We start from the raw sequence: 23,625 nt of genomic DNA on the forward strand, positions 1-23,625 counted from the left end.
GGGATACGGGTACCATCCTTGGCCCACCTGGTACCCTCACCTCTCCTCTCCAGCGGGCACCTCGGCTCAACACAGGGCCCTTGGCTGAGCTTCCAAGCTGGGAGGAGGGTTGAGGAGGAGAGAGGAGGGAAAAAGGAAAGGAAAGAATGTGCATGATTTCTTATCCCACCTTCTCCCCCAAGGTCTGTGGATGCTCTCAGCTCGCGGGGCGGGGGTGGGGTGGGGTGGGGGGGAGGGTAAGGGGGAAAAGAGGGTTCCTGCTATTCTATTAGAGTCCAGAGCCTTTCCTCAGCAGTAACAGGCTCCTCCCTGTCTCCAAAGCTGAAATGCAAGGGACTGGAGGCAGGACTCAGGGCTGACAGGGCTCCACAGAGCCACGCCCGCCCCACACCCCGCCCTCTCTCTCACTCACTAGTTTTCCCCAGGCCCTGCCGGAGCCGGTTATAAATAGCCAGGGCACGTCTGAAGGGCCCTTTCAGCCTCAATTCCTCATTTGGTTTGGGTGGATGGATGAGGCTATTCCCAGAGCCTGGGAACAGCCAGGCCTGGCGCTCCCCAGGACACGCGTGTGCCAGACCTGGGCTCTGGGCCACAGCGTCTGACTCCATCCTCCAGGCTCCACCTGCAGGGCAGGGGCTGCGCCTATGGCCAGCCAGGCAGGTGGCCTGGGAGAAGGGCCTAAAAGCCCAGGGGCCCTCCTGGTCCCTTCCCTCACCCAAGGGAGCAGGCCGTGCCCTGAAAAGTCTCCGAGAGCAGTGGTCGCCAACCTTCTGGACTTCAGGGGCCACCCGTGGTCCACGGACCCCCAGCTGGTGACCGCTGTCCTAGAGTATCCTCGTCTCCATTCCCATGTCTCTCTTCAGCATGGTTAAGACCGATGTCCACTTCTTCCCCTAACTCTGAGACCTCCCCGAAGCCGCTCCCCAATACCCATGCCATTTCTACGTCACCCCATCCCCGTCGGCGGGAAATTCCGGTGAGTAACTAGGATGCCATTCCAGCTCCACCGGGCACACAGACTCCGCTCAGATGCCATCCACCCTATGGAGGAGGGTGACTCACATGTCCCAGTGGTGCTCCCTCCCGCTCCCCTGCAAATGCCCAGAGCCAGCCCTGGACCTGAGCTTCCTCCCTGGGTCCACCCCGCTCCACCTGCTTCAGCCCGGCTCCTGATGCTCCACTCCAGAGGCCCCTAACTGGCCTTTTCTCAAAACCAGAGGCCTCCCACTGTAGTCAGGACATTTTCCAATCCCTCCGCTTGCAGGACGGCACTGGGGCTGGCAAATCTGATCACCCGGGCAGGCAAATCCTTCTTCTTCCTGCCTCCTGTATGTGTGTCACCCACCAGGACGCAGGCCTCGGCCTCTGCTCTGCCCTCGGGGACTCAGCCCTTTTCATTTCTGGGCCATTGCTAGTCCTTCACCATGGGCGCCTCCTGCAGCTTGCTCAGCTCTGCGTGTGGCATCTCCTCACTCGGAAGTCCTGTCCAGGCCCCTCAGCTCCAGAGCCAGGCCGGTCGGCCCCTCCCCCTCCCTACACCAGCTTCCCCTTCTGGCTTCTCCACTTCTGTTCACAGAGCCACCACCTTCCTTCCCTCAGGCCCCACATCCCTTTTATCCAGTCCCTTTGGTCCTTCCTTCTTTTCTGCTCATTTTAAAAAGATATTGTATTGATTTTTAGAGAGATAGGGAGAGAGAGAAACATCAATGTGAGAGCGAAACATCAATCGGCTGCCTCCAGCACGCTCCCTACCAGGGATCAGGCCAAAAACCCAGACATATGCCCTGACTGGAATGGAACTGGCAACCTTTCAGTGCACGGGGACGATGCACAACCAACTGAGCCACACTGGCCACGGCCTTCCTTCTTTCCCTTTTCCAAAGCTACCACCCAAACCAAGGTCCGCAGCATCTCACATCTGTACAACCACAGTGATATTCCATGCTGACTCCTGCTCCTGCCTGTCCTAGCTGTTCATTCGTTCATGCCCAGAGAGAAGGCCTGGCACTGCAAACACTCAAACCTGGGAGACACAGCCCTCACCACGGAGTGCTCTCAGCCTTAGGGGGCGAAGGAGACACGGACAAACAAGGCCGTGTCCTCACTAATCAACACGTGGCCACAGGTCAGAGGGCCTAACCCGAGCTGAGAGGAAGAGCTTCCCAGGAGGGTGGCGTCTGGGAGGCACCTAGAAAAGGGGGCGGGTTTCCAGGCAAAGGGAGGGAGATGAGAAAGGAAAAGGTTTGTAAGGAACACCAGGAGGCTCAGCTGATGGGAGAGAAAAGGGGCAGTGGCTAGAACTACACCTTGGGGGGTGAGGGGTGTGGACTCCCCCATGGGCACTCACCAAGCCCACGCTCTCTTCTCTTTTTTATTTATTTATTTGTTTATTTATTTATTTTAAAGTCATTTAATCTTTTTTTAATTTAATTTATTGATTTTTTACAGAGAGAAAGAGAGAGTTAGAAATGTCAATGAAAGAGAATCATCGATTAGCTGCCTCTTGCACACCCCCTACTGGGGATATGCCTGCAACCAATGTACATGCCCTTGACCGGAATCAAACCCAGGACCTTTCAGTCCCCTGGCCGACGCTCTATCCACTGAGCCAAACCGGTTTCGGCTCTCTTCTCTTTTTAAAAAATAGATTTTTATTGATTTCAGAGAGGAAGGGAGAGGGAGAGAGGGAGAGAAACATCAATGATGAGAGAGAATCTTTGATTGGCTGCCTCCTGATGCCCCACAATGGGGATTGAGCCCAAAACCCGGGTATGTGTCCTGACCGGGAATTGAACTGTGACCACCTGGTCTATAGATCGATGCTCAACCACTGGGCAAGCCTACACTCTTAAAGCTACTTCAACCCATGGCCTTCTCTCTACCCCTCATTCCCTTACCCACTCCATCAACAAGTATTTATTAACTGCCTCCTGTGCACCAGGCACTGTGCCAGCATTCAGAGCACAGCCACACACAGGACACTCTGTCCACCTCCATGGAGCTGTCCGTCTCAGGGACAGACTGACCTTGTGAGCCCAAGGCAGTGCCGGGGAGGCACACAGCCTCACAACGATAGCACTGAGGCACAACTCTTCCAGAAAGAATATATGGAAAGACCTACGGTGATAATAAACGTTCACACCCTCTGACTCAGCAACTCCACTTCAAGGGATTTTCTACAAAAACATTTCTACAAAGTCGCAAAGATTATGTACAGAGATGTTCACTGCCCTGGTGCTTATACGTGTAAAAGACTGGAAACAGCTCAAATGTCTATCCGAAGGGGATTGGCTAGGTGAACTACGTTCATAAAATGCTGCACATCATCATAAAGAAAAAGGAGGTGTATCTTTACTGACATGCAAAGATGTCCACTTGTTAACTAGAATAAGAACAAATTGCACAACAGCACCAGTAGCATGAAATGCGATCTCACTTTACACACACACACATAGATGCCTGTACACATATCTATGTATATCTATCTATATATAAATACCTCACGTGGAGGAAAAAAAAAAAAAAAAGGAGACACATAACACAGAACCAATTCTTAGCGGAAGTTTTCTTTGCAGGATGGAACTTCAGACTTTCACTTTCTGTATTAGGCAGCTCGGTAAAGTTAGAGTTGCCAGTGATGTAATCAGGGAGAATGAAGAAGTTGAAAAAAAGAAGTGGGCTAAGTGCTATGATTGGGAAAGCAGCGTGAGCTCGGAGCACAGGACAGGCAGATGGAGCAAAGGGGGAGTCACGGAAAGAGGTGACATGAAGACACCCCTTGAAACGATCGGGGGCAAGCCAACCCCGTGGGGGCTGGGGGGCAGACAGGACGGTGTGAGGCAAAGTGAAGTGAGTCCGGTGTGGGTGGCGAGTATTCATTCAACCAGTATTCACTGAGCATCCACTGTGTGCCAGGCAAAGTCCGAGGCACATTCTCCTTGGGGGGATGGGTGATGAGGCCACAGAAGTAGGCAGGGGTCAAGTGGTCACGTCAGGTAGGGCCCAGACAGTATGACAACATGACAAAGGGAAGGCATGGAAGGGTTTTGAGCAGGAAGTGTCAGGGCCATTCTTCAAGGCATTTCTGCCGCTGACATCAGATTACTCTTTCTAACGCATTGCTCACCCTGGGCCCAGTGGAAGCCACACCGGCCCAAACAAGGGCAGTGGGGCTCTGGCCTGTGACTCAGCTGATCCCATTGTTGACAACAACCTCTGCGGCTGCCATCATCCCCGGAGAGGACCAGGTACAGTCTCGCCTTTGGGCCTTGTCCTGGGCCTAAAGCCCCTCCTCCCTCCCTCCTCTTCGCCTCTCAACTCTCTTGGCGGCAGCTCAAGCCCCACTTCCAGAGCTGCTGGAGCTCCGTGTGCCTGGGCCAACGAGAACGGACCTCCCTGAGCCAGTGCCAGGGCCGGGGGCAGGCGGAGTTGGCTGCAGCCGCGGATGGAATCAGATTCACCCACTTCCTGACAGCGGGGCTCCTCCCCCTGCCTTCTCCTCCTCTGTGGTGGTGGAAGTCATTCCAAAAATCGTCCAGTAGAGTTTAACTACGTGAAGCGAATGCTGAGTACAAGCCAGGACATGACACTGTTTGTAGAGTAAAACAAATAAGCAAAAATGAAACCAAAAGAAAACTCCTCTGGATGCTGGACGTGAATCCTCTCTCTGCTTCTTGCCAAGCTGTGTGACCCAAGGCAAGTCATTCAACCTCCGTGGGCCTGAGTTCCCTGGTCTGTCAGTGAGGGTCATCACAGCACCACCTCCAGGGTGGCAGTGAGGACCAGTACACACAGGGCAGTACACGTGCATCAAGGTGGGGGAGTTCAGCAGAGGGGGAGCCCTAGCCCACTCCCAGCTACACCCCCACCTCTTCCAGTGAGCCCCGTCCCCAAGCCATACGGGACCATCCTCCTTTCCTTAAGCCTCCAGAGGTTTCTCCAGAACTTACACCTTCATCTAGAATGCCCTTCCTGACCTGTGCCCGGGCAGAACACTGCCTCCTCTAAGGCTGCCTCCTCCGTGCTCTCCTCCTCCATCGGCCCCACCTGAAGTCACATGACTCCCCCCTCAGACCTGTACCTCTCTCAAGGTTGTTGCACAGATGGCCTTGAAACAGAGGAACTGTGTGTCTCTCTCGCTGAGTGTGTGTGTGTGTGTGTGTGTGTGTGTGTGTGTGTGTGTTTACAAAGGGGGAAGGGGCAAGCCCTGTTCGTAAAAAGTCCAGAGTCCAGAACCATAAAAAGTAGATGCTTAGCTCTGGCTGGTGTGGCTCCATTGGTTGGATTCCTGCTCAGGGCACATGCCCGGGTTGTGGGCTCAGTCCCTGGTAGGAGGCATGCAAGAGCAGCCAATCTTTTTCATTGATGTTTCTCTCCCTCTCCCTTCCTCTCTCTTTAAAATCAATACAAACATTTTTTTTTTAAAGCAGGTGCTCAGAAAATACAGGGCAGATTATGGCCAAGTGGGAAATGACCAGGGAGAAGGGAGGGCAGATATTGCCAAGTGTAGATGACCCCAGGAGGCTTACAGGGTGAGGCAAAGGGTCTCCCAAGGAGATAATTCAAGGGCCCAGGTTAGGTGGGTGATTCTTATAAAAACATACGATGTGGGCCCAGAGGGCTAAAGGGAACCCAAAGTCACACCGTCCTTCCAAAGAGAGAATCTCTCTACCTGGTCAGCAGCCTCTGCTGGAGTCCTTCCATTACCTGCCCCACTGGTCGACAAGTCTAACGCTTGAGCTATCCTCAATAGTTACCCCATGCTAACTCTATTCTTATCCTGTCCTCCAGGGCAATGTGGGATCATCTTCTTTCGTTTTAACCTGTTAACCAAGCGGGACCTATAAATACGTCAAACCTAAACAATATTGGGAACGGGTAGGACGTATGAATACGTCCTTGAAATGTATGTTGCGCCCTGAGAGGGACGGTATATATTTTTTGTAATCTTTATAATTGTTTGTAAAATTTATAATTTTTTAATTCGATGTTTCCATTTTTTTGTTGGTATTCTTTTCTATTTGTTTGTAATTTTGTATTTTCCTTTGAGCTTTATATATAAGTAAACGAAAAAAATATATGTTTCATTTATTTTAGTTAAGTATAAATAAAAGAATTAATAATATAAAATTACATCCCCTGGGCGTGACGTACTGACACGTCCTAGCGAAAGAGTATGCACCCGTTATACGTTGCGTAATTAAAAAGGGAACTCCCCGGTTAACAGGTTAATAGGTCAACACTTTGAATGCAATGAGTATAAAAGGGTGAAGAGTAAGCAATGGGGCTCTCCTGTTCCTGCCCAGGCACCCTCCCTCCCGTGCAGCCCTGCAGGACGCTGTGACTGCTGGCTCCCCCTCAGCCCTAGGATCCGACATCAATAGAAACCAGTTTCACAGAAACCACCTGGGCAACCTGAATGCCCTGACTTACCTCCACCCTGCCCGTAAGCCTCCCAGGGTCACTGCCACTGGATACGCCTTTCCTGCCCACCCACCTTTCCCCACTGGTAAATGCCAAATGTCCCCTGCAGGACCCCTCCGCCCAGGACCACTGCTCCAGACCCCCGCGTTTCTAACCTCCTTCTGGGCCAGGGGTTCTCAACCAGGGCGATGTGCTCCTGAGGAGACGTTTAGCTACAGCTGGAGACCTCGGTCGTCACAACTGGGGCTTGCTACTGTCTGAGGACAGAGAAGCTGCTGGTCGCCCTGCAATGCACAGGACAAGCTCCCACGGCACAGAATTTCCTGGCCATTTCCAGAGCACAGACTGCTCTAGACACACACCGGAAGCAAATCCAGGCTCTAAGGAGTGCGTGTGTGTGTGTGTGTTTGTGTGTGTATGTTGGAGGGGGGCAGGGACATTTACGTCAGTGCCAAATAGAACAGGCCAGCACCTCCCTCCTCCCTCAGCTCACACACCTGGTGGTACGTCGGTGTCAGCAAGGTGGGCTTACAGGGAACACCCTCACCGGGGGGCCAGGGAGAAGGGAGGGCAGAGTACGGCCAAGTGGATGCTGGCTCAAGGCAACTCGAACCTCTTTCCAAGCAATGAGGTCTCTGTGCCTCTCTCCTTCCCCTGAATCCCCAGGGTGGCGCCCTCTAGAGGGGGGACTGTGCCTGGCAGGAATGGCACTGCGAGCAGAGCCTCAGGGACTAGAGCAGGGATGGGGACGGTCCAAGAGCAGCCAGGGCCAGGGCTCCTGAAGAGCTAGGTTCCCATCCAGGGAGCGATTCCGAGGGGTGCTCGGGCTGCTCAAGCACCCCACCTACTCACCAGCTGTGGGACCTCAGCAGGGCTCTGTGACATCTCTGCTCCACAGAACGTGTAAAACGGGGCCCCGACGGCGCCTACCTCCCAAGGTTGTGGCGAGGACTCCGTGAGTCGCTATCTGTAAAGCGCTCCAATGGTGCCCGGCATTCAGCCAGTGCTCTGGAAGTTTCCACACACAGGCAGGAAGGTTCCTGCTTAGGGCACACAGAGAAAGCCGACAAGAGCATCCTCCACGTGAAAGAAAGCCTGGCACCCACGAGGGGAGAAGCCAGGTGACGATGATGGGAAACAGCGAGTCCCTGGGAGGGGCCGTCCTCTGCCCTCCTGCCCCAGGCAGGACCCAGGCCGGGCAGCCCCTGCCAGCCGGCGCTCCCTGTGTGTGGCCAATACCTCGAAGGGCTTCCCCAGCACTAGCTCCAGGGGCACTGCAGACCTGCTGGTGGGTCAGTCAGCCTCCCTGCCCCACCCCGCAGACTCCGGGGCTCACGGGTAGAGACGGATCTGGTTGGGTGCCCCTTCATACCCACAGGGCCTGGGGCCTGTCGGAGACCAGCCAGCCTTCCCTGAATGCGTGTGACTTTGGAGGCGGCCTGGCCGGCAGAGGTGAAACACACTCCTGAACGATGATCCCAGCACATGGGCGGGAGCAGATCCTACACAGGGAGGCTCCAGGCCAGCCAGGTGTGCTTCCCAGGGAGGACCAGCTCCGAGCCTGGTGTGCGAGCGTTCTCATAGGGCAATATTAATATTAATATTAACAGGACAGGGAGGGCCTGTGTTGGAGGGAGCTGAGGGTCACCACCAGGGCACTATGGCTCCCTGCTTCTCAACTCAGACAAGCTAAGGAACCCCCGCCCCGAGCCTTAGTCTCTTCATCTACAAACCACGTGGTCGGCTGCCCACGTGGTGGGAGGCATCAGGTGGCAATGCGCCCGTGGGCCCTCACTCAGCACCTGGCACCTAGAGGAGCCGGTTACTCTCCCCTTGGCAGCGAGGAGCAGAGATCCAGAGGGAGAGACCGGAGCGGGGCTGCTCCGACAGGAGGCTGGCGACCCGAGGACAGCCAGCATGTCTGACTCCAGCAGCAGAATGCCGGGAGGCATCAAGCACAGGAGCCACTAACCTCCCCAACCCAGGCCCCGCGCTCCGGGAGGGAGCAGACTGGGCCCGAGCTCAGATGCTCCCGCTCTCCACGTGGCTTCCCCTCTCCCTAGTAGCAAACTCCTCGTTCGGTCACCTCCAACATCAAACCCCACGTCTTCAGAAGGAGCCAAGGCAGAGATCTGCCCCGGCTTCGTCCCCTAAGCCTGCACCCGCCCTCCCGCCCTCCTCCCCGGCCACCCCAGGGCTTCCCAGTTCCCGTCCACACACACGAGGGAGCACCCCTGGGAGCCCTCCTGGGAGCCGCCATGGAGGGCCATGGAGGTGAAGGGGCAGGGACCCTGTGTGTCTCCCAGACAGGGAAGGTCCGGGATGGGCTGAGAAGCTCACAAGGGAGACGGTGTCTGAACGGACCGGCAGCACCACATGGACTCCAGCGTCAGAAAGACCCAGTGTAAGCGTCTGGCCACTGGCTTGTCCTGGGCAAATTAAGTCAGTTCTCTGAGCCTCAGTTTCCTCACCTGTATGATGATCACTGTACCTACCGTTTAGGGCTGTGGTTGGCCTCAAATGAGGCCGCCTATGTAAAAGGCTCAGCGAAAATCGAAGTATTTGTGATGAGGAGGAGGAGGAAGGAGAAGAGGAAAAAGAGGAGAAGGAGGAAGAGGAGGAGGAGGAAGAGGAGGAGAGGAAGATGAGGACGATGATGGTGATCCTTTGGACTCTCCCCATCCTTATCTTTGGATTTTCCTGCACTTGGAGTCGGAACGCTCAGTGCAGCCTTTTATTTGACCCCGTTGGACCTGCTGTGGGTATCACAGGAGCTACAGAATGAGTGTGACACTGAGCAATCCCTAGTTAAGTTGTATGCGGACGTGACAATTCACAAAGCGCTCTGTCTTGGGGAAGCCTCGCAACAGCGGTGTGAGGTCAGGAGGGAGGAAATGCTCGGTTTCCTCACTTCAGAGAGGGTGACCTCCCTCCCTCAGGTCACACAGCCGAAAGGGGCAGCGCTGAGGCGACACCCAGCTCCTCTCTCTCCCCTGTGGGCCCTTTTTACCGCCCCTCCCAGGAGGGTAGACCAAGGACTCCACAGCTTGTGCGCGGGGAGCAAGCTTCTCTGAGAGACCATGGTCCTGGCAGAGGGAGGTGTGTCCCCCCTCTCCCCCCGTTGTCAGCTGAGCTGGAGAGTCTGCCCAGCCCCCAGGGCTCACTCTCGGTTGAACTGAACCACCAGGCATCAGCGGTCTGGCCCTGCAGGAAGCTCTGCTGGGCCTGGGCTGGGGGGAGTGAGGCATCTGCAAGGCTGGGCGTCAGGCGCACACTGGGAGCGGGGAGCTGCGCAAAACAGCCAGGTGCAGGGGGGTGTTGGGAGCGAAGAGTGTGTGTCCGGCCCCCACCACGGAGACCTGGCTTCAGCTGGCCACCCGGCAGGACCGATCCAACCCCAGGAGGGAGGCTGCTAAAGCAGGTTCAGTCTGTCCAACAAGCATTCATCAGACTGGGCCCTTGCTTTGTTCCCGGCTTCCCACTCCTCTAAAAGCCGGCGAGAAAAGTGTGTGGGCCCCAGTCACCAAGGACTGAGCACCCCAATGGTGCAGGCCTCACCTGAGCTATCCTAGTCTATCCTCTCAGGTAGTCTACTAAAAAAATTTTTTTTTAATTGATTTCAGAGAGGAAGGGCGAGAGAAAGAGAGAGAGAGAAAGAGAGAGAGAGAGACATAGCAATGATGAGAGGGAATCATTAATCAGCTGCCTCTTACATGCCTCACACTGGGGATCGAGTCCCCAACCCAGGCATGCGCCCCGACCCAGAATTGAACCATGACCTCCTGGTTCACAGGTAGATGCTCAATCTCTGAGCCACAGTGGCTGGGCAGTTAGTCCCACTTAGAGAAGAGAAAAGTGGGGCTCAGAGGGGTTATGATACTCCTCCAGCGTCTCCCTGCTAGAGAGCAGAGGTGCCCCTATCAGAGCCTGTGTTCCTTCCGTTCTCGGGGCTGCTGGAAGAGCTAGACTGTGATGTTTAATTTGACGTGTCAGCCTGACCGTGCCACGGTACCCAGACGTGTGAACAAGATTATTCGGCGTGTATCCGTGAGGTGTTTCTGGACGGGATTAACATTTGACTCGTTGGCCGACTACAGCGAACTGCCCTTCCTCATGTGGGTGGGCCTCGTCCGATCAGGTGAAGACCTGAATAGAACTAAAAGGCTGCTGGGTACGCAGGAACTCATCTTGCCCGACTGTTGAGCTGGGACCTGGGTCTCTTTCAGCCTTCCGACTCAGACTGGAACATCGGCTGCTCTTGAGTCTCAAGCCTGCTGGCTTTCTAGTCAAAGACCATTGGCTCTGCTGGTTCCAGACTCAGACTTGAACTATACATCAGCTTTCCTGGGTCTCCAATTTGCTGGCTGCAGATCTTATGACCTCTCAGCCTCCGTAACTGAGTGAGCCAATCCTATATAATAAAACCCTAATATGCAAATCAACAGAAAGTAAGAACTACTGGTTGCTATGATGCGCATTGACCACCAGGGGGCAGATGCTCAATGCAGGAGCTGCCCCCTTGTGGTCAGTGTGCTCTAACGGGGGGGGGGGGGGGGGAGGAGGGGGGGGCGGCGGGGGCGGGCACAACTCAACAAGAAGCAGGGCTCAGGGCTGGCAAGCATAGACATGGTGGTGGGAGGCAAGGAGCACGGGGTCCCAGGCTGAGAGAGCCCCAGACTTTGAGAGGAATGTCTGACTGGGGAGCAGGCTTAGGCAGGCATCCCCTGAGCGGTCCCAGACTTCAAGAGGACGGGGACCAGGCTGAGCGACCCCCCCCCCCCCACTCCATTGCACTTGTGTCATGCACCAGGCCTCTAGTTCCTTATAATAAAAATCTCTCTCCCTCTTTCTTGCATTCTATTGGTTCTGTTTCTCTGGAGAATCCTGATGATCACAAAGACCAAACTTTGGGTTTCCAGCACAAGGTGACGGCATATTTAGGTGTGGAATGCCCCCCTGCCAGAAGCTGGAACGATCATCTGATTTGGTCTAAAAGTCCCCTGGGTTCCCAAGGCCCCCACCGGAAGCCAGAGGAGCTGAGCCAGGCAGCAGGAACCTTGGCTTGCTTTCTTCTTCTCTTTTCCCTCTTCCGCTTCCTCCTTGTCTTCTTCCTTTTTTAAAAGAACTTGAACTGCTCCCCAAAGTACACAGGAAGAGGTTGTCAACTCTCTCCAGCACCGCAACGTAAACAGCAATACTTGCTGAGTCCACTAGGTGGGGCCAGTGACACAGTAGAAAGGACAACAAACGCAACTCCAGGAGGGAAGGTGGGAGGCAGGAGGTGCGCTGCCTTGGCATCTCCGATTAGCTCCCCAAGCTAGACAGATGCTCCCGCCCCTGTCCTGCATCACTTCCAGCCAATGGAGTTCACCTCCGCCCTCTGGTTCCCAAGCACTGCAGTCAGCTGTCACGGTAACATCTCTGGATGTCAAAGTCCTCAAACCGAGTTATTCCCTCGAGAGCCACCGAGCAAAACGGGCAGCCACAAGGAAGTCACTGCCGGAGGCCTCGGAGCTCCAGGCAGGGGCCCCTCCCACGATGCCTGTAGGTACCTGACTGCACCTTTCACCAGGGAATTAAAACGTGATGGGCCAGCACTCCTACAAGGCGGTCTTGTGATGAGGGAGGGAACCAGGCCAGGAAGGAAGAGCATGGAGGGGAGGAGGAAGTGGCAAAGACAGGTTTCCTCTTCAGCAAGTGGCTCTGTCTGGCCGCACGTTCTCCACTCTGCCGGCATTCCTGGCCCTGTGCTGTGGCCCACAGCAACCCTCCCTGCACCTGCTCACGGGGGTAACAGCCGAGTCCCCCGGGGGGAGGGGGAGTGCCTCTGAGCCCTGTTGTGATGAGACCTAAAGGCAGCGAAGGAAAGCCAGTCTCCCTCTGGCTTTCCCGGTTGTCCTCCATTCAGGTCCCAGAACATCCTCTCTCTCCCACCAGCAGCAAAAATCCTGCCCTCTGTGGCCACCATGGTTGTCTCTCACCTACACCCTTCCTAGGACCACACAGCGACACACCAGAATGCTGGCCACGGGGGGCCTGGACTGACCGCCGCCCGCCCCGTCCCCTCCACCTCCCACCTGCCCCCACCCTTCCCTTCCCAAACTTGCACTGCCTGGCAGCCACGGAGCTAGGCCTCCGTTGCCATGGCAACGACGTGGCTTCCCCCAAGTGGGAAGTCCGTTGCCAAGGCCCTTGTTGCCAAAGGCTATAACAGCCACCCCGGTGTGCGAAGAGGGGGGTGAGCTGGCAAAGGGGTGCAGGGTGGCCAAGGGAGGCTGGGAGGAAAGGAAGGGGGGGGAGGGTGTCTCAGGAAATGGCAGAGTCCAGGTAGCCCCCCCTGGCCGGCTGCAGGGGGGGTGAGGGGTGCTGGGCTCTGTAGGAGGGAAACAAGTATCTCACAGCATCTCAGCGACTGTTCCTTGGGGGCACTGGAGAGAAGAAAGGGGACCCCCGCCTAACACAGCTGAGCAAGCCCTCTCCTCTCCTCAGCAGGACCAGACACTCCAAGAGCCCCCCACATGGAGGAGCGGCTCTGATTCTCCCCAACTTCAGAATTCCACCAGCCCCAGGATTCCTGTCTCCTTTGCTCTGCCTGTCCGTCTCAGACGCACGCGCACCAGCTGGGCCCGGGGAGAGCCGGAGCCTGTGGCCAGGAACAGCACTAATGACCAGGACTGCACACCTCCACGCACCTCTACCCCGGGTTTGTCTCACAGCACAGACTTAACATCCCCTGTGCCCGCCTCTCCTTGGAGCAGAGCTCCCGCCAGCCGCCAGCCGGCGAGGGTTGAGGTGGACACCGTGAGAGCCCCTTTCCTTCCAGAGGGCTGGCTGGGGCCCTGGGCCTGGGGGAATGCCCCCGAACCCGCTCACTCCGCCCCGCAGAGGGCTGGCTGGGGCCCTGGGCCTGGGGGAATGCCCCCGAACCCGCTCACTCCGCCCCGCAGAGGGCTGGCTGGGGCCCTGGCCTGGGGGAATGCCCCCGAACCCGCTCACTCCGCCCCGCAGAGGGCTGGCTGGGGCCCTGGGCCTGGGGGAATGCCCCCGAACCCGCTCACTCCGCCCCGCAGAGGGCTGGCTGGGGCCCTGGGCCTGGGGGAATGCCCCCGAACCCGCTCACTCCGCCCCGCAGCCAGCACCGAGCCAGCCGTGGTCTGCTGAGCAGGCATGTGCACCCTGACAGCCCCAGGGCACAGCGGCCCCTGCCCGGCCCCCGGCCCGGCCCGGAGCGAAGAGCCGGCACCCTCCCCAGGCCCCGTCCTGTCCGGCTGGAGGTGCCGAGGGGGAGCTGGAGTGGGGAGGCTGTCCAGCAGGCGGGAGCAGATGGCGGGGAGAGGCGGCAGAGGGAGAGGCAGGTGCTGGGGGAGGGAGGGGAGCCCAGACTACACGGCATCCAGGGCTGGAAGGAGATGACGAGGCCACCGAAAACAGCCAGCGCCAGGGTCCCCGGGGGCATTCCAAGCAGAGCCTGGCCGGCCCGGGGCACCAGGCCTGCCTCCCCCCACCCTCCACGGCCCTCTCTCCCCAAACCCAGAAGGAGAAGCAGGTGTACCTACCCCGGGTGCCAGCCCCTCCGGGGGGGTGGGGGAGACGCTGTCCCCGCCGCCCTGGCTGCGGGCGCTGAGCTGGGGCGACATGGTGGGCGACTCGTCGATGTACGGCATGGTCTCCGAGCCCTCGGGGGGCCCCTTCTGCTCCTCATTCCCCTCCGCGTCGTAGTCGTCCGCCCCGTAGCTGAAGTCTGAGACAAGGAACAAGAAAGGCCACTGAGAGTCCTCCACCAGGGCTGCCAGCGACTGGTAGCGCAGTGGGCGCCGGCGGCGGCCCCCGGCTGCCATGCTCCCGGCCGCCACATCCACGGCCCGGCCGGCCGGCGGGGGCTGCAGGCGGCCGGACCCTCGCAGGGGCTGGGCAGCGCCCGCCGTTCAGGGGCGGCTGCTGGGAGCCGGCGAGGAGCGGTGCCGCCGGTGCCACCTGCTTAATAGCACGTCAGCTGCGTGTTTGCGTATTTTCAAGCTGCCGTTTCCTTCGCCTCCTGCCTGATTCCGAGTCTTAAGAACTGACGGTGGGAGCGGGAGGCTGGACGCTTCCAACTCTCCCCTCTGAGTCACCATTCCGCTTTTTATAGGGAATAAGGAGGTGGGGGCGGGCCGGGCGATGTCACTTCCTGGGCCCCTCCTCCTGAGGTACCATTTGTGTGCTGAGCCAGATCCCAGGGAGAGGGGGCTCGGGGCAGGTTTCGGGGTGGGGAGGTGAGGAATGGCACCCCGGGGAGCCCTCACCCCTCTGAACAAGGCCTCCGTGCAGGACCCGGCCCGAGGCTGGCAGAGCGTGGGCGAGAAGGCGGCGCCCAGGCCTGGCAGGGACCCGATGGGGCGCAGGCTCCTAAAAGCCAGCTTTTCTGTAATTTCAATGCAGGCTTCCTCGGGAGAAGGAGGGAAGAAAAGACGAGGGGAGTCGAGCTGGAACCCCCCTGGCTGCCAGCACCACTTAGGCTCCAGGGCCCACGCACAGACACCCCCGCCCTGGTCAAACCCCACCGGTGGGGGTCTCTCCTGCACCTCAGAAAGGCAGGCCAGTGGGGGTCTCTCCTGCAGCAGAGTGAGGGGCCCTCCCACGTCCCCCGCTTCCCAGCCCCTGGCTGGGCCTGTCCCATCATCTGCTCCCTGGCGCCCCAGCTCAGAGCTCCCACAGCTCAGGGCCTCCGAGAGGCCCCTGAGGCCTGCCCGTGTGTCCCTAACCCCCTGGGGCAGGGCTGGGTGTCTCATTGCCGCTGGGTGCCCAGCGCCCACCGGCCGGCAGCCAGCAGGACCCCGGGAAACGTGTGCGAAGAGAACGAGTGAGCAGAGGCACGCACTGCCCCATCTCGGGTGTGAGGCCCGAGCCAAGTTCTCCCCGGGGTCCCACTCCTCTTCCTCGGTCCTGACACCAGCCCCGGGCTGGCCGGCAGCCTGAGAACGGTGTCAACAGGTCACCAGGCGCCCGGCCACAGCCGCCCTCCGTGCAATCTGACCCTTTGGCAGCCGAGAGCTTTCCAGCCTGGCTGCACCTGTCCCTGCCGACTTCCTCTCCGGCCCCTGCGCTGACAGCCCATTGAGCTGTCAAGGGACATGGCTGTCCCTTTCCTCCCAGCACAGGCACGCGTGTGCAGAGCACAGGACCTGGTAACCCGGCCGCTGCGCTGAGTGAGGGCCACGTACCAGGAGACAGCTCCACCGCCCGGAGGACACGGGGCCTGTAGCTGAGGCAGCGAGCCAACTCGGCCAGTGCCAGGGGTGAGGAGGGACACAGAGCCGCCACAGCTGCCGGCCTGCCCGAGTCTGGTGCCGCCAGGGGGCTGGCTGGCTGCGGAGACCCACTCACGCTGGAAAAGCAGAGGGAGGGAATGGAACATCACGCTCACCGGTCACCTCTCCGGGCTGCCCTGTTACTCCTGCAGTCGAGGCCAGGAGGGTTAGGGATGGCGAACCCTGGCCTGGCCAGCAGCTCGGACTCCAGCGGGCCACACCAACCCTCCTATCCGCTGACCAATGCCCAGGGGTCACAGGACCAGCTCCCTGACTCTCAGGACCTTCCCCCGGGCAGAGGTAGAGAGGGCAATAGAGAAGGTGGCGTGGCCCTCCTCTCTGCCATTCTCCCCCCCCCACCCCCCGTCATGTGCACAATCCAGCCTCATCTGAGTGGCATCCACGCGCCTGCACCTCCTGCTCTTCTCCTCTCCCAGCCACAGCTGCGAGGCTGCTCTTCCATCCCCACCTCACAGGCAAGATCACAGAGGGATGGGCCCAGAGAGGATCTGAACCCAGGTCTATCGGTTTACCTCCAGATGCCAACTCTTCCTCTGAACACCCCTAATGGGAACGTTGAGTGGACCATGGCGTGGCCACCAGGTCTCAAAAGAAAGAAGGCACAGGCGGCTGATGACAACCAACACCCATCCCCGTCCCAGCAACGTCAGTGCCGTTGTCTTTAGGGTGGCCGTGAGCCCAGGGGCTCGCGACAAGACTGCTTTTCCTACTGGGACGGGCCACGTGACCGAGTTCTGGCTAAGGAGATGGGGAGAGCTTTGAGAAAGGCTGCTAAGAGAGGTTGTTTGGGCTGAAAGCTATGTTTTGTTTGTTTATTTGTTTGTGGTCCTCTTCACACTTCCTCCTTCGGTTGTTAGTTTGGAAAGCGTGTTGGACCATGAGGTGATAGAAGCCAGCACTGAACACAGCTGAACGGAAAGCTGGGAGCCTGGGCCCACAATGGCACAACGAACCACCGTTTCCCCCCAGGACTGTCCACCTCAAGGCCTACTTTATATGACAGGGAAAAAGAGCCCATTATCTAAGCCACTGCCACTTAGTTTTGATGTTCTCTGCAGGCAAACCTAATTGTAACTGATCCAGATGGTTTTCCTACTGCCTTCACTTTTCCTTCGCAGACCCTTTGCCCACCCTTTAGAAATTGGCACTCCTGCCCTGGCCGGGGTGGCTCAGTTGGTTGAGCGTTGTCCCATACACTGAAAGGTCTCCAGCTGAATTCCTGGTCAGGGCACATGCCAGGGTTTTGGGCTCAATCCCCAATAGGGGGCATCTAAGAGGCAGCCAATCAATGGTTCTCTCTCATCAATGTTTCTCTCTCCCTCACCCTTCTTCTCTCTATATAAAATCAATAAAAATATATTTTAAAAATTGGTATTCCTTATATATCCTTACAATAGAATAGTGCTCAGCAATGAGACAGGCTGCTGATACATGCAACAACAGAAATGACTCTTACAGACTCTCACACTAAGCGAAAGAAGTCAGACACAAAAGAGCAGGCAAAACTAATCTATGGTTGAAAAAGAGTAAAAATAGTGGTTGCCTCTGGGAGTGGGGGCACAGGGAACTTTCTGGGGTGATGGACATGTTCTGTATCTTTAAAAATATATTTTTATTGATTTCAGAGAGGAACGGAGAGGGAGGGAGAGAGATAGAAATATCAATGATGAGAGAGAATCATTGATCAGCTGCCTCTGCACGCACCCTACTGGGGGTCAAGCCCGAAACCCGAGCATGGAATCGAACTCGGGACCTTCCAGTCAGCAGACCAGTGCTCTATCCACTGAGCCAAACCAGCTAGGGCAATGTTCTGTACCTTGACAGAGACCTGGGGTACACAGGTGGATTCATTCATCAACCAGTACCCTTAAGAGTTGTGCACTTCACTACATACTGAACTCCAGCTGATGATATGCAGGCTTATGTGTTGAAGTATCGATAAAATGCACGGATGTCAGCAAGTTATTCTGAAGCACATGCAAAGGAAGATGGGTTGGTGATGTTCAGAGGAAGGGAAGGGTGTGTGATAAAGCAAGTATAGAAAGACGGTAATTACAGACTCCGGATGAGGGCATGTGGGTGTTCGCTATACAATTCTTCAAGCGTTTAAGTATATTTGAAATCATTCAGAAAAGGCAGTGGGGGAAACTGGTGATGCCCAGGCTCCTGTCATCCCTACTTTGCTCCCTCTCCCAAATCCAACTTACATTCCCAGGCGGGGTCTGGTGGCAGACTCGTCTCTCTGATTGGTTCCTGAACATCTCCGCCTTCGATGCACGTCACTCGTGTGGGAAACCGGGCGACATTTCAAATTCTTCCCTCTTCCTGCTCCTCATCTCCCACACCCCCAACGGTCCCCACTCCTCATCCTCCTCTCTACCCTCACCAGCGCTTATGAGGACAGTTCCAACCCTCTCTCCCCTGTTCAACATTTAACAGTTTCCCCATTCACTTCAACGTACAGCACCGACTCCTCAGTTCAAAGCCCTTCATGGTCACTGCCTCTACCCTTACAAGGTCATATTCTGCTGCCCTGTCATATCAGGCATCTTCTAGGTCCCTGGAGTGGGTTGAATAGTAGCCCCATATGCATACAGGTAACCTCGGTACCTGTGAATGTGACTTTATTTGGGGAAAAAGGGGTCTCTGTAGGTGTGATTAAGTTAAGGGTCTTGAAATGATGATATCCTAGATCAGTGGCGGGCAAACTCATTAGCCAACAGAGCCAAATATCAACAGTACGACGATTGAAATTTCTTTTGAGAGCCGAAAACCGACTTCTGCGCATGGGCCGAGAAGTTTCAATCACACTGTACGTGCGGTATTTTGTGGAAAAGCCACACTCAAGGGGCCAGAGAGCCGCATGTGGCTGGCGAGCCACAGTTTGCCGACCACTGTCCTAGATGAACTCAGTGGGTCCTACATCTGATGATGTGTTCGTATAGGCAACAGAAGGGGGGAAAACACACACAGAAGGAAGCCATGTGACCATGGAGGCAGAGACTGGAGTGATGCTGCCAGAGCCAAGGAAAGCATGGAGTCACTAGATGTTGGAAGATGCAAGATTCCCCCCCCCCCCCCCCCAGAGAGCCTTGGCCGGAAGTGCGGCCCTGCCAACACTGCCATTTTGGACGCCTGGCCTCCAGATTGTGAGAAAATAAATTCCTTTGCGTTTTTTCTATCCAGCCCGTAAGGATTAGAACAGATATTCAGAGTCGTTCTGATCCTGAGGCCCACGGAGAACAGAACCTCTGGCGAGGCCTCTGCTTTGCTAATGAAAACGGGACTTCCCACCTTGAACTCGGCTGTGATGGGAGGAGCGGCAGTGGCCACACTGCGGCCACGAGGAGACGACCGAGAAGGAACAGAGCCGTTTCCCTGACGATGCGAACAGCCTACCTCATTCCTCGCTGAGGGGGAGACACAGGCCCACAGTGTGTACGCTGGCTTTCCTGCCTCTGAACACGAACACATCCCCACGTGACGTCCTTACGGCCCAGCGGAGAAAGGCCGTCCAATAAGCAACAAAACACCCTAGAGGCTGTGACAGACGTACCTCAGAGGCGAGGCAGAGAGGGGGAGCGGGCAGCGGTGTGGGGGAGGGGTGGCTGGAGGGCTTGGGTGGTTCTCGGAGGGAGGAGCTGTGCTGCTGTGGCCAAGAGCAAGGATGCTGGTGCCAGGTCCCCGGGCTCAGGTTCCAGTCCAGGCTCCCTCCCTGTCTGACCGCTTCATGCTCAGGAGGACGCCTGGCAGCAGGCAGCCTCCCACAGACGGAGAGCGAACAGTTAAACCGGCGAACGTGGAAGTGGGTGACGAAGGCGCTGAGCACACAGGGATGCTTCGAGGATCAGACCGGATAACGCACGCACACAGAGACTCAGAACGCAGCGGGCGCCCAGTGCATCTCGGCTGCTATTATTAATATAATTAATTGCATCTTGAAAGATGTGTGGGTGCGTGCCAGGCAGATGGGGGACATGAGCAGAGTTCTAGGCAACAGGGAAGCGGCTTGGCAAAGGCACAGAGTGTGAAACAGCAGGGCCCCTGAAGGGCCTATAAATAGCCCCGCGGCTAGAACACGGAGTGAGCAGGAGGGTGAGGGGGCAGGCGGCGCTGGAGAAGTGGGCACAGGCCGGCACACGAGGGCCTCCGGAGTCGGGCGAAGAGTTAGGCAGGACCCAGTGGGGACCACGGATCGGGTCTTGCCAGCTACATCATCGCCGGATATCTGTAACTTTTAGGTAACTCCTCCTGGTGCATACGTTCCTCTGTCGAGTTACAATGCAGGTGGAATCCCATGGCCTCCGGATCTCCCTAGGACTGTGGTCGGCAAACCGCGGCTCGAGAGCCACATGCGGCTCTTTGGCCCCTTGAGTGTGGCTCTTCCACAAAATACCATGGCCTGGGCGAGTCTATTTGGAAGAAGTGGGGTTAGAAGAAGTTTAAGTTGAAAAAAATTTGGCTCTCCAAAGAAATTTCAATCGTTGTACTGTTGACATTTGGCTCTGTGGACGAATGAGTTTGCCGACCACGGTCCTAGGAGTCACGCAGATTGGGGCCACATGTGAACACGGGGCTATCTATTCCAAGCCCGTAAGGGATGCAGCCCATGCCAGATGACAAGATAGGAGCCAAACAATGACAGACCATGGAGACATGCTCTTGTGGGAATGTGAAGAGTTGGCCTGGGGGGGGGGAGGGGGGAGTGAGATTCAAACCCAGATGACTCACCCTCATTTCTACCATCTAAACTTTGATAAGCCCAAGGGAGAGAAAAGGGTGCCCGAACAGCTGGAGGCACACAAGTGTTGAGCTGTTTACAGCCTTCTCCTAAGATTGTCTGTCACCAAAGACCAATGGACACAGCCAGAACACATTCTGGTACCCCCAACCCCAAAGCAGATGTTGAGGGAGTTGGGGGGGGGGCGGTTTGGGGGAATCTTTCCAACCTCTTCTTGGACACTAAGAGCCTGTGAGTGCAAGATAAAGTTCTACCATGTTTCCCCGAAAATAAGACCTACTTACAGGTTTCCTTCTGAATGAAATATAATGCATCCCCCCGAAAATAAGGCCCTCCCGAGGCTAAACATGAGAGATTTGGTCCAGTGATTCTGAAAGAAATGGAGTCACAAGAAATTCACCAGGAAATTCAGGAATTGGATTGTTACGATGACGTTCCAGAAGATGATGACATGATTGTCATTGAATAAATGAGTAAATTCTTGATACTGTAGGATTCACAATTTGTCTGGTTTGTGTTGACAACTACCGTACTACCGTACCGTATACAGGTAATAAATTTCCTTTATTTTCATTTAACAATAAATGTGTACCGTATTCTTCTTCATGGAAAAATAAGACATCCCCTGAAAATAAGACCTAGTGCATCTTTGGGAGCAAAAATTAATATAAGACACTGTCTTATTTTCGGGGAAACAGGGTAGGTATGGAATGGCCCCACCCTCCCCATAGGAGTGGTACCAAGGATGACGTCAGGTGATAATGTATTTTCTGCCCTAGAACAGATGATGGCAGTGGGGGAGGGAGACCCGGGAGAACAGCCCAGGGGCTAACGCATAATGACTACACCTGGTGAGTGTTTTGTGGGGTTGCAATGAGAAAACACATGCGATGTAGGCGCCTGGCTCAGGACCCACACTGAGTAATCAGCAGCTATTCCCACTCCCGCCCTGGTCCCCTTCGGGAGCCGTAAGCGCTCTTGGGGGTCTCCTCGTTCTGGAAACACAGAAAACAAAACCAGGGCTTGAAGGCCTTCCTCCATCAGCAGACTCAGCGGTTCACTGGTCAGCCTCCATTCAGCAGGTATCAGGGGATGGTTTCAATACGTGTGCTTTTAAAAAAAAAATATTTTACTGATTTTTATTTATTATTATTATTATTATTATTTTTTACAGAGAGGAAGGGAGAGGGATATAGAGTTAGAAACATGGATGAGAGAGAAACATCGATCAGCTGCCTCCTGCACACTCCCTACTGGGGATGTGCCTGCAACCAAGGTACATGCCCTTGACAGGAATTGAACCTGGGACCCTTCAGTCGGCAAGCTGATACTCTTAGCCCCTGAGCCAAACCGGTTAGGGCAATATGTGTGCTTTTTAAATTGAGTTTTAGAGAGGGGGAGAAAGGAGAAAGAAACATCGATGAGAAACATCAATTGATTGCCTCCTGCACAGCTCCCACCGGGGACTGAGCCTGCCACCTGGGCATGTCCCTGACCAGGAATTGAACTGGCAACTGCTTGGTGCATGGGCTGATGATCAACCACTGAGCCACACTCCCTGGCCAGATTCAGGGAATAGGTTAAATCTTTAACTTGAAGACACCCGCTCCAACCTTTGCTGTGTACTGGAATCCCCTGAGGAGTTTGGAAGCTGTTGGTATCTGGCTCCCAATCCAGAAACCATACTGAATTGGTGTGGGGTGACTGAGGCAGCAGGCGGCTCTCATGTCGGATTGTAAACCCGAGAACCACCAGTTTAAGACAGGACCCTGAGGCCGAGTGAAACTAAACCGAGACAGCTCAGGAAGCCATCGGCAGGGCCCAGGAGAGACACCAGCGAGTGTCTTGTAAGAGGCAGGGTTTGAATTGTCTTGAAGGACTTGGAGGCTCACCTGGGAAGAGGCCAGGAGGCGGACAGAAAGGGCAGGCAGGGGGCAGCCCCCATCCCATCCCCGCAGGGCCCCCGGCCTCGCCTGGGCCACAGGATGGCCTACCTCACCGTGAGGCCTCAGGGAGGGCGGGAACGAGGAAATGAGCTCAGCAAAGGGACAACTGAAGACGGGGCAGCAATGCCCTCCGCCGCTGCTCATTCCTGGAGATGCGGACATGGAGCTGGGGCGCTGGGTTCTGGCTCCGCCCCCGATGCTGGGCTCAGCCTCTCTGGTTGCTATGGAGATGCGATCGCTCTCCACCTCCAGGCTCCCTGGGGGGGAGGGAGGGAGAGATCGTGGCCATCAGGAGAAGCCCGGGCTCCAAAGTCTGAAACAAAGGACTCCTAGGGCTTGGATATCTGCCTCGGGGGCAGAGGCGGTGGGCCAGAGCCTGGGGCCTGCGCTGTGGGCCCTGGGAGAAGGGTCAGGTGGCTGTGTCAGTCTCCGGCCTCAGAGACGCATCAGAAACGCTGTTATCCGCACCGTGTTTTCCTAACAGTGTATTCAGCAAGCCCACAGCGGGGATCTCATCTCACCCTCACAATCCAGGGAGGATGGCAGAGCGGAGAGTACGCTCCCAGTTCACACTGGAGAAGCGGAAGCTCAGACATGTCCCGGGTCTTGTCCACGGCCGCCTGGCTCATATACAGAGCCACAGCTTAAAGCCTGCTCTCTGGGTCAAGTTCATGGCTTTTTGTACTTGGACAGAATCTCCTGCCCCAGCAAGAGGGGCCTAACATTCCGAATCACTCGGTAGGAAAGGGAGCTGCATGCCCACTGGACAGGTAGGAATATCGGCGCAAACGGACAGATGACCTTGCCAGAATGGACGAGAGTTTCTTTCACGAGTAAATGAGCCGTAGCCAGTCACCCAGTAAACATCTCCTCATCACAGAATATGCCAGACACAGTGATAGGAACAGACCCCAAGCAGGACCCGGCACGCTAGCGCTACGACCAGCAGCTCTGCCGACTTCCGGCAAGGTGCTCATTCTCTGGGCGCCTTCACTTTTCTCGTGGTAAACGGGCTGACCCGCTGCCTGCCCCTCCCACAGGGCTGCTCTGCAGAGCAAGGAGAGAGACGCCGGACAAGAGGACAAGAGTATTCCACCAACACTACAGCGTTCCTTCGAGCAGACAGAAACGAAAATCCCTCTTCAAAGTCAAGTTCACATTCCCCTGGCCTTTGGCATAGGATGGCTTCCCCACTAGATGGCAGGAG

At 56.3% G+C, this 23,625-nt stretch overlaps 1 protein-coding gene across 2 annotated transcripts in view; it reads right to left on the reverse strand.

Moving 5' to 3' along the window:
* The window catches only part of ABR (ABR activator of RhoGEF and GTPase), a 185,348-nt gene that overhangs the window by 82,083 nt on the left and 79,640 nt on the right, over positions 1-23,625 (reverse strand). For both annotated transcript variants that reach the window (XM_045571039.1, XM_036408488.2), the window contains exon 2: positions 13,980-14,164. In XM_045571039.1, coding sequence (XP_045426995.1) covers positions 13,980-14,164 — 185 coding nt within the window. The remainder of the gene's footprint in view (positions 1-13,979; positions 14,165-23,625) is intronic.

This window comes from Pipistrellus kuhlii, unplaced genomic scaffold, assembly GCF_014108245.1.
Source record: "Pipistrellus kuhlii isolate mPipKuh1 unplaced genomic scaffold, mPipKuh1.p scaffold_m20_p_39, whole genome shotgun sequence".
Lineage (NCBI taxonomy): Eukaryota > Metazoa > Chordata > Mammalia > Chiroptera > Vespertilionidae > Pipistrellus > Pipistrellus kuhlii.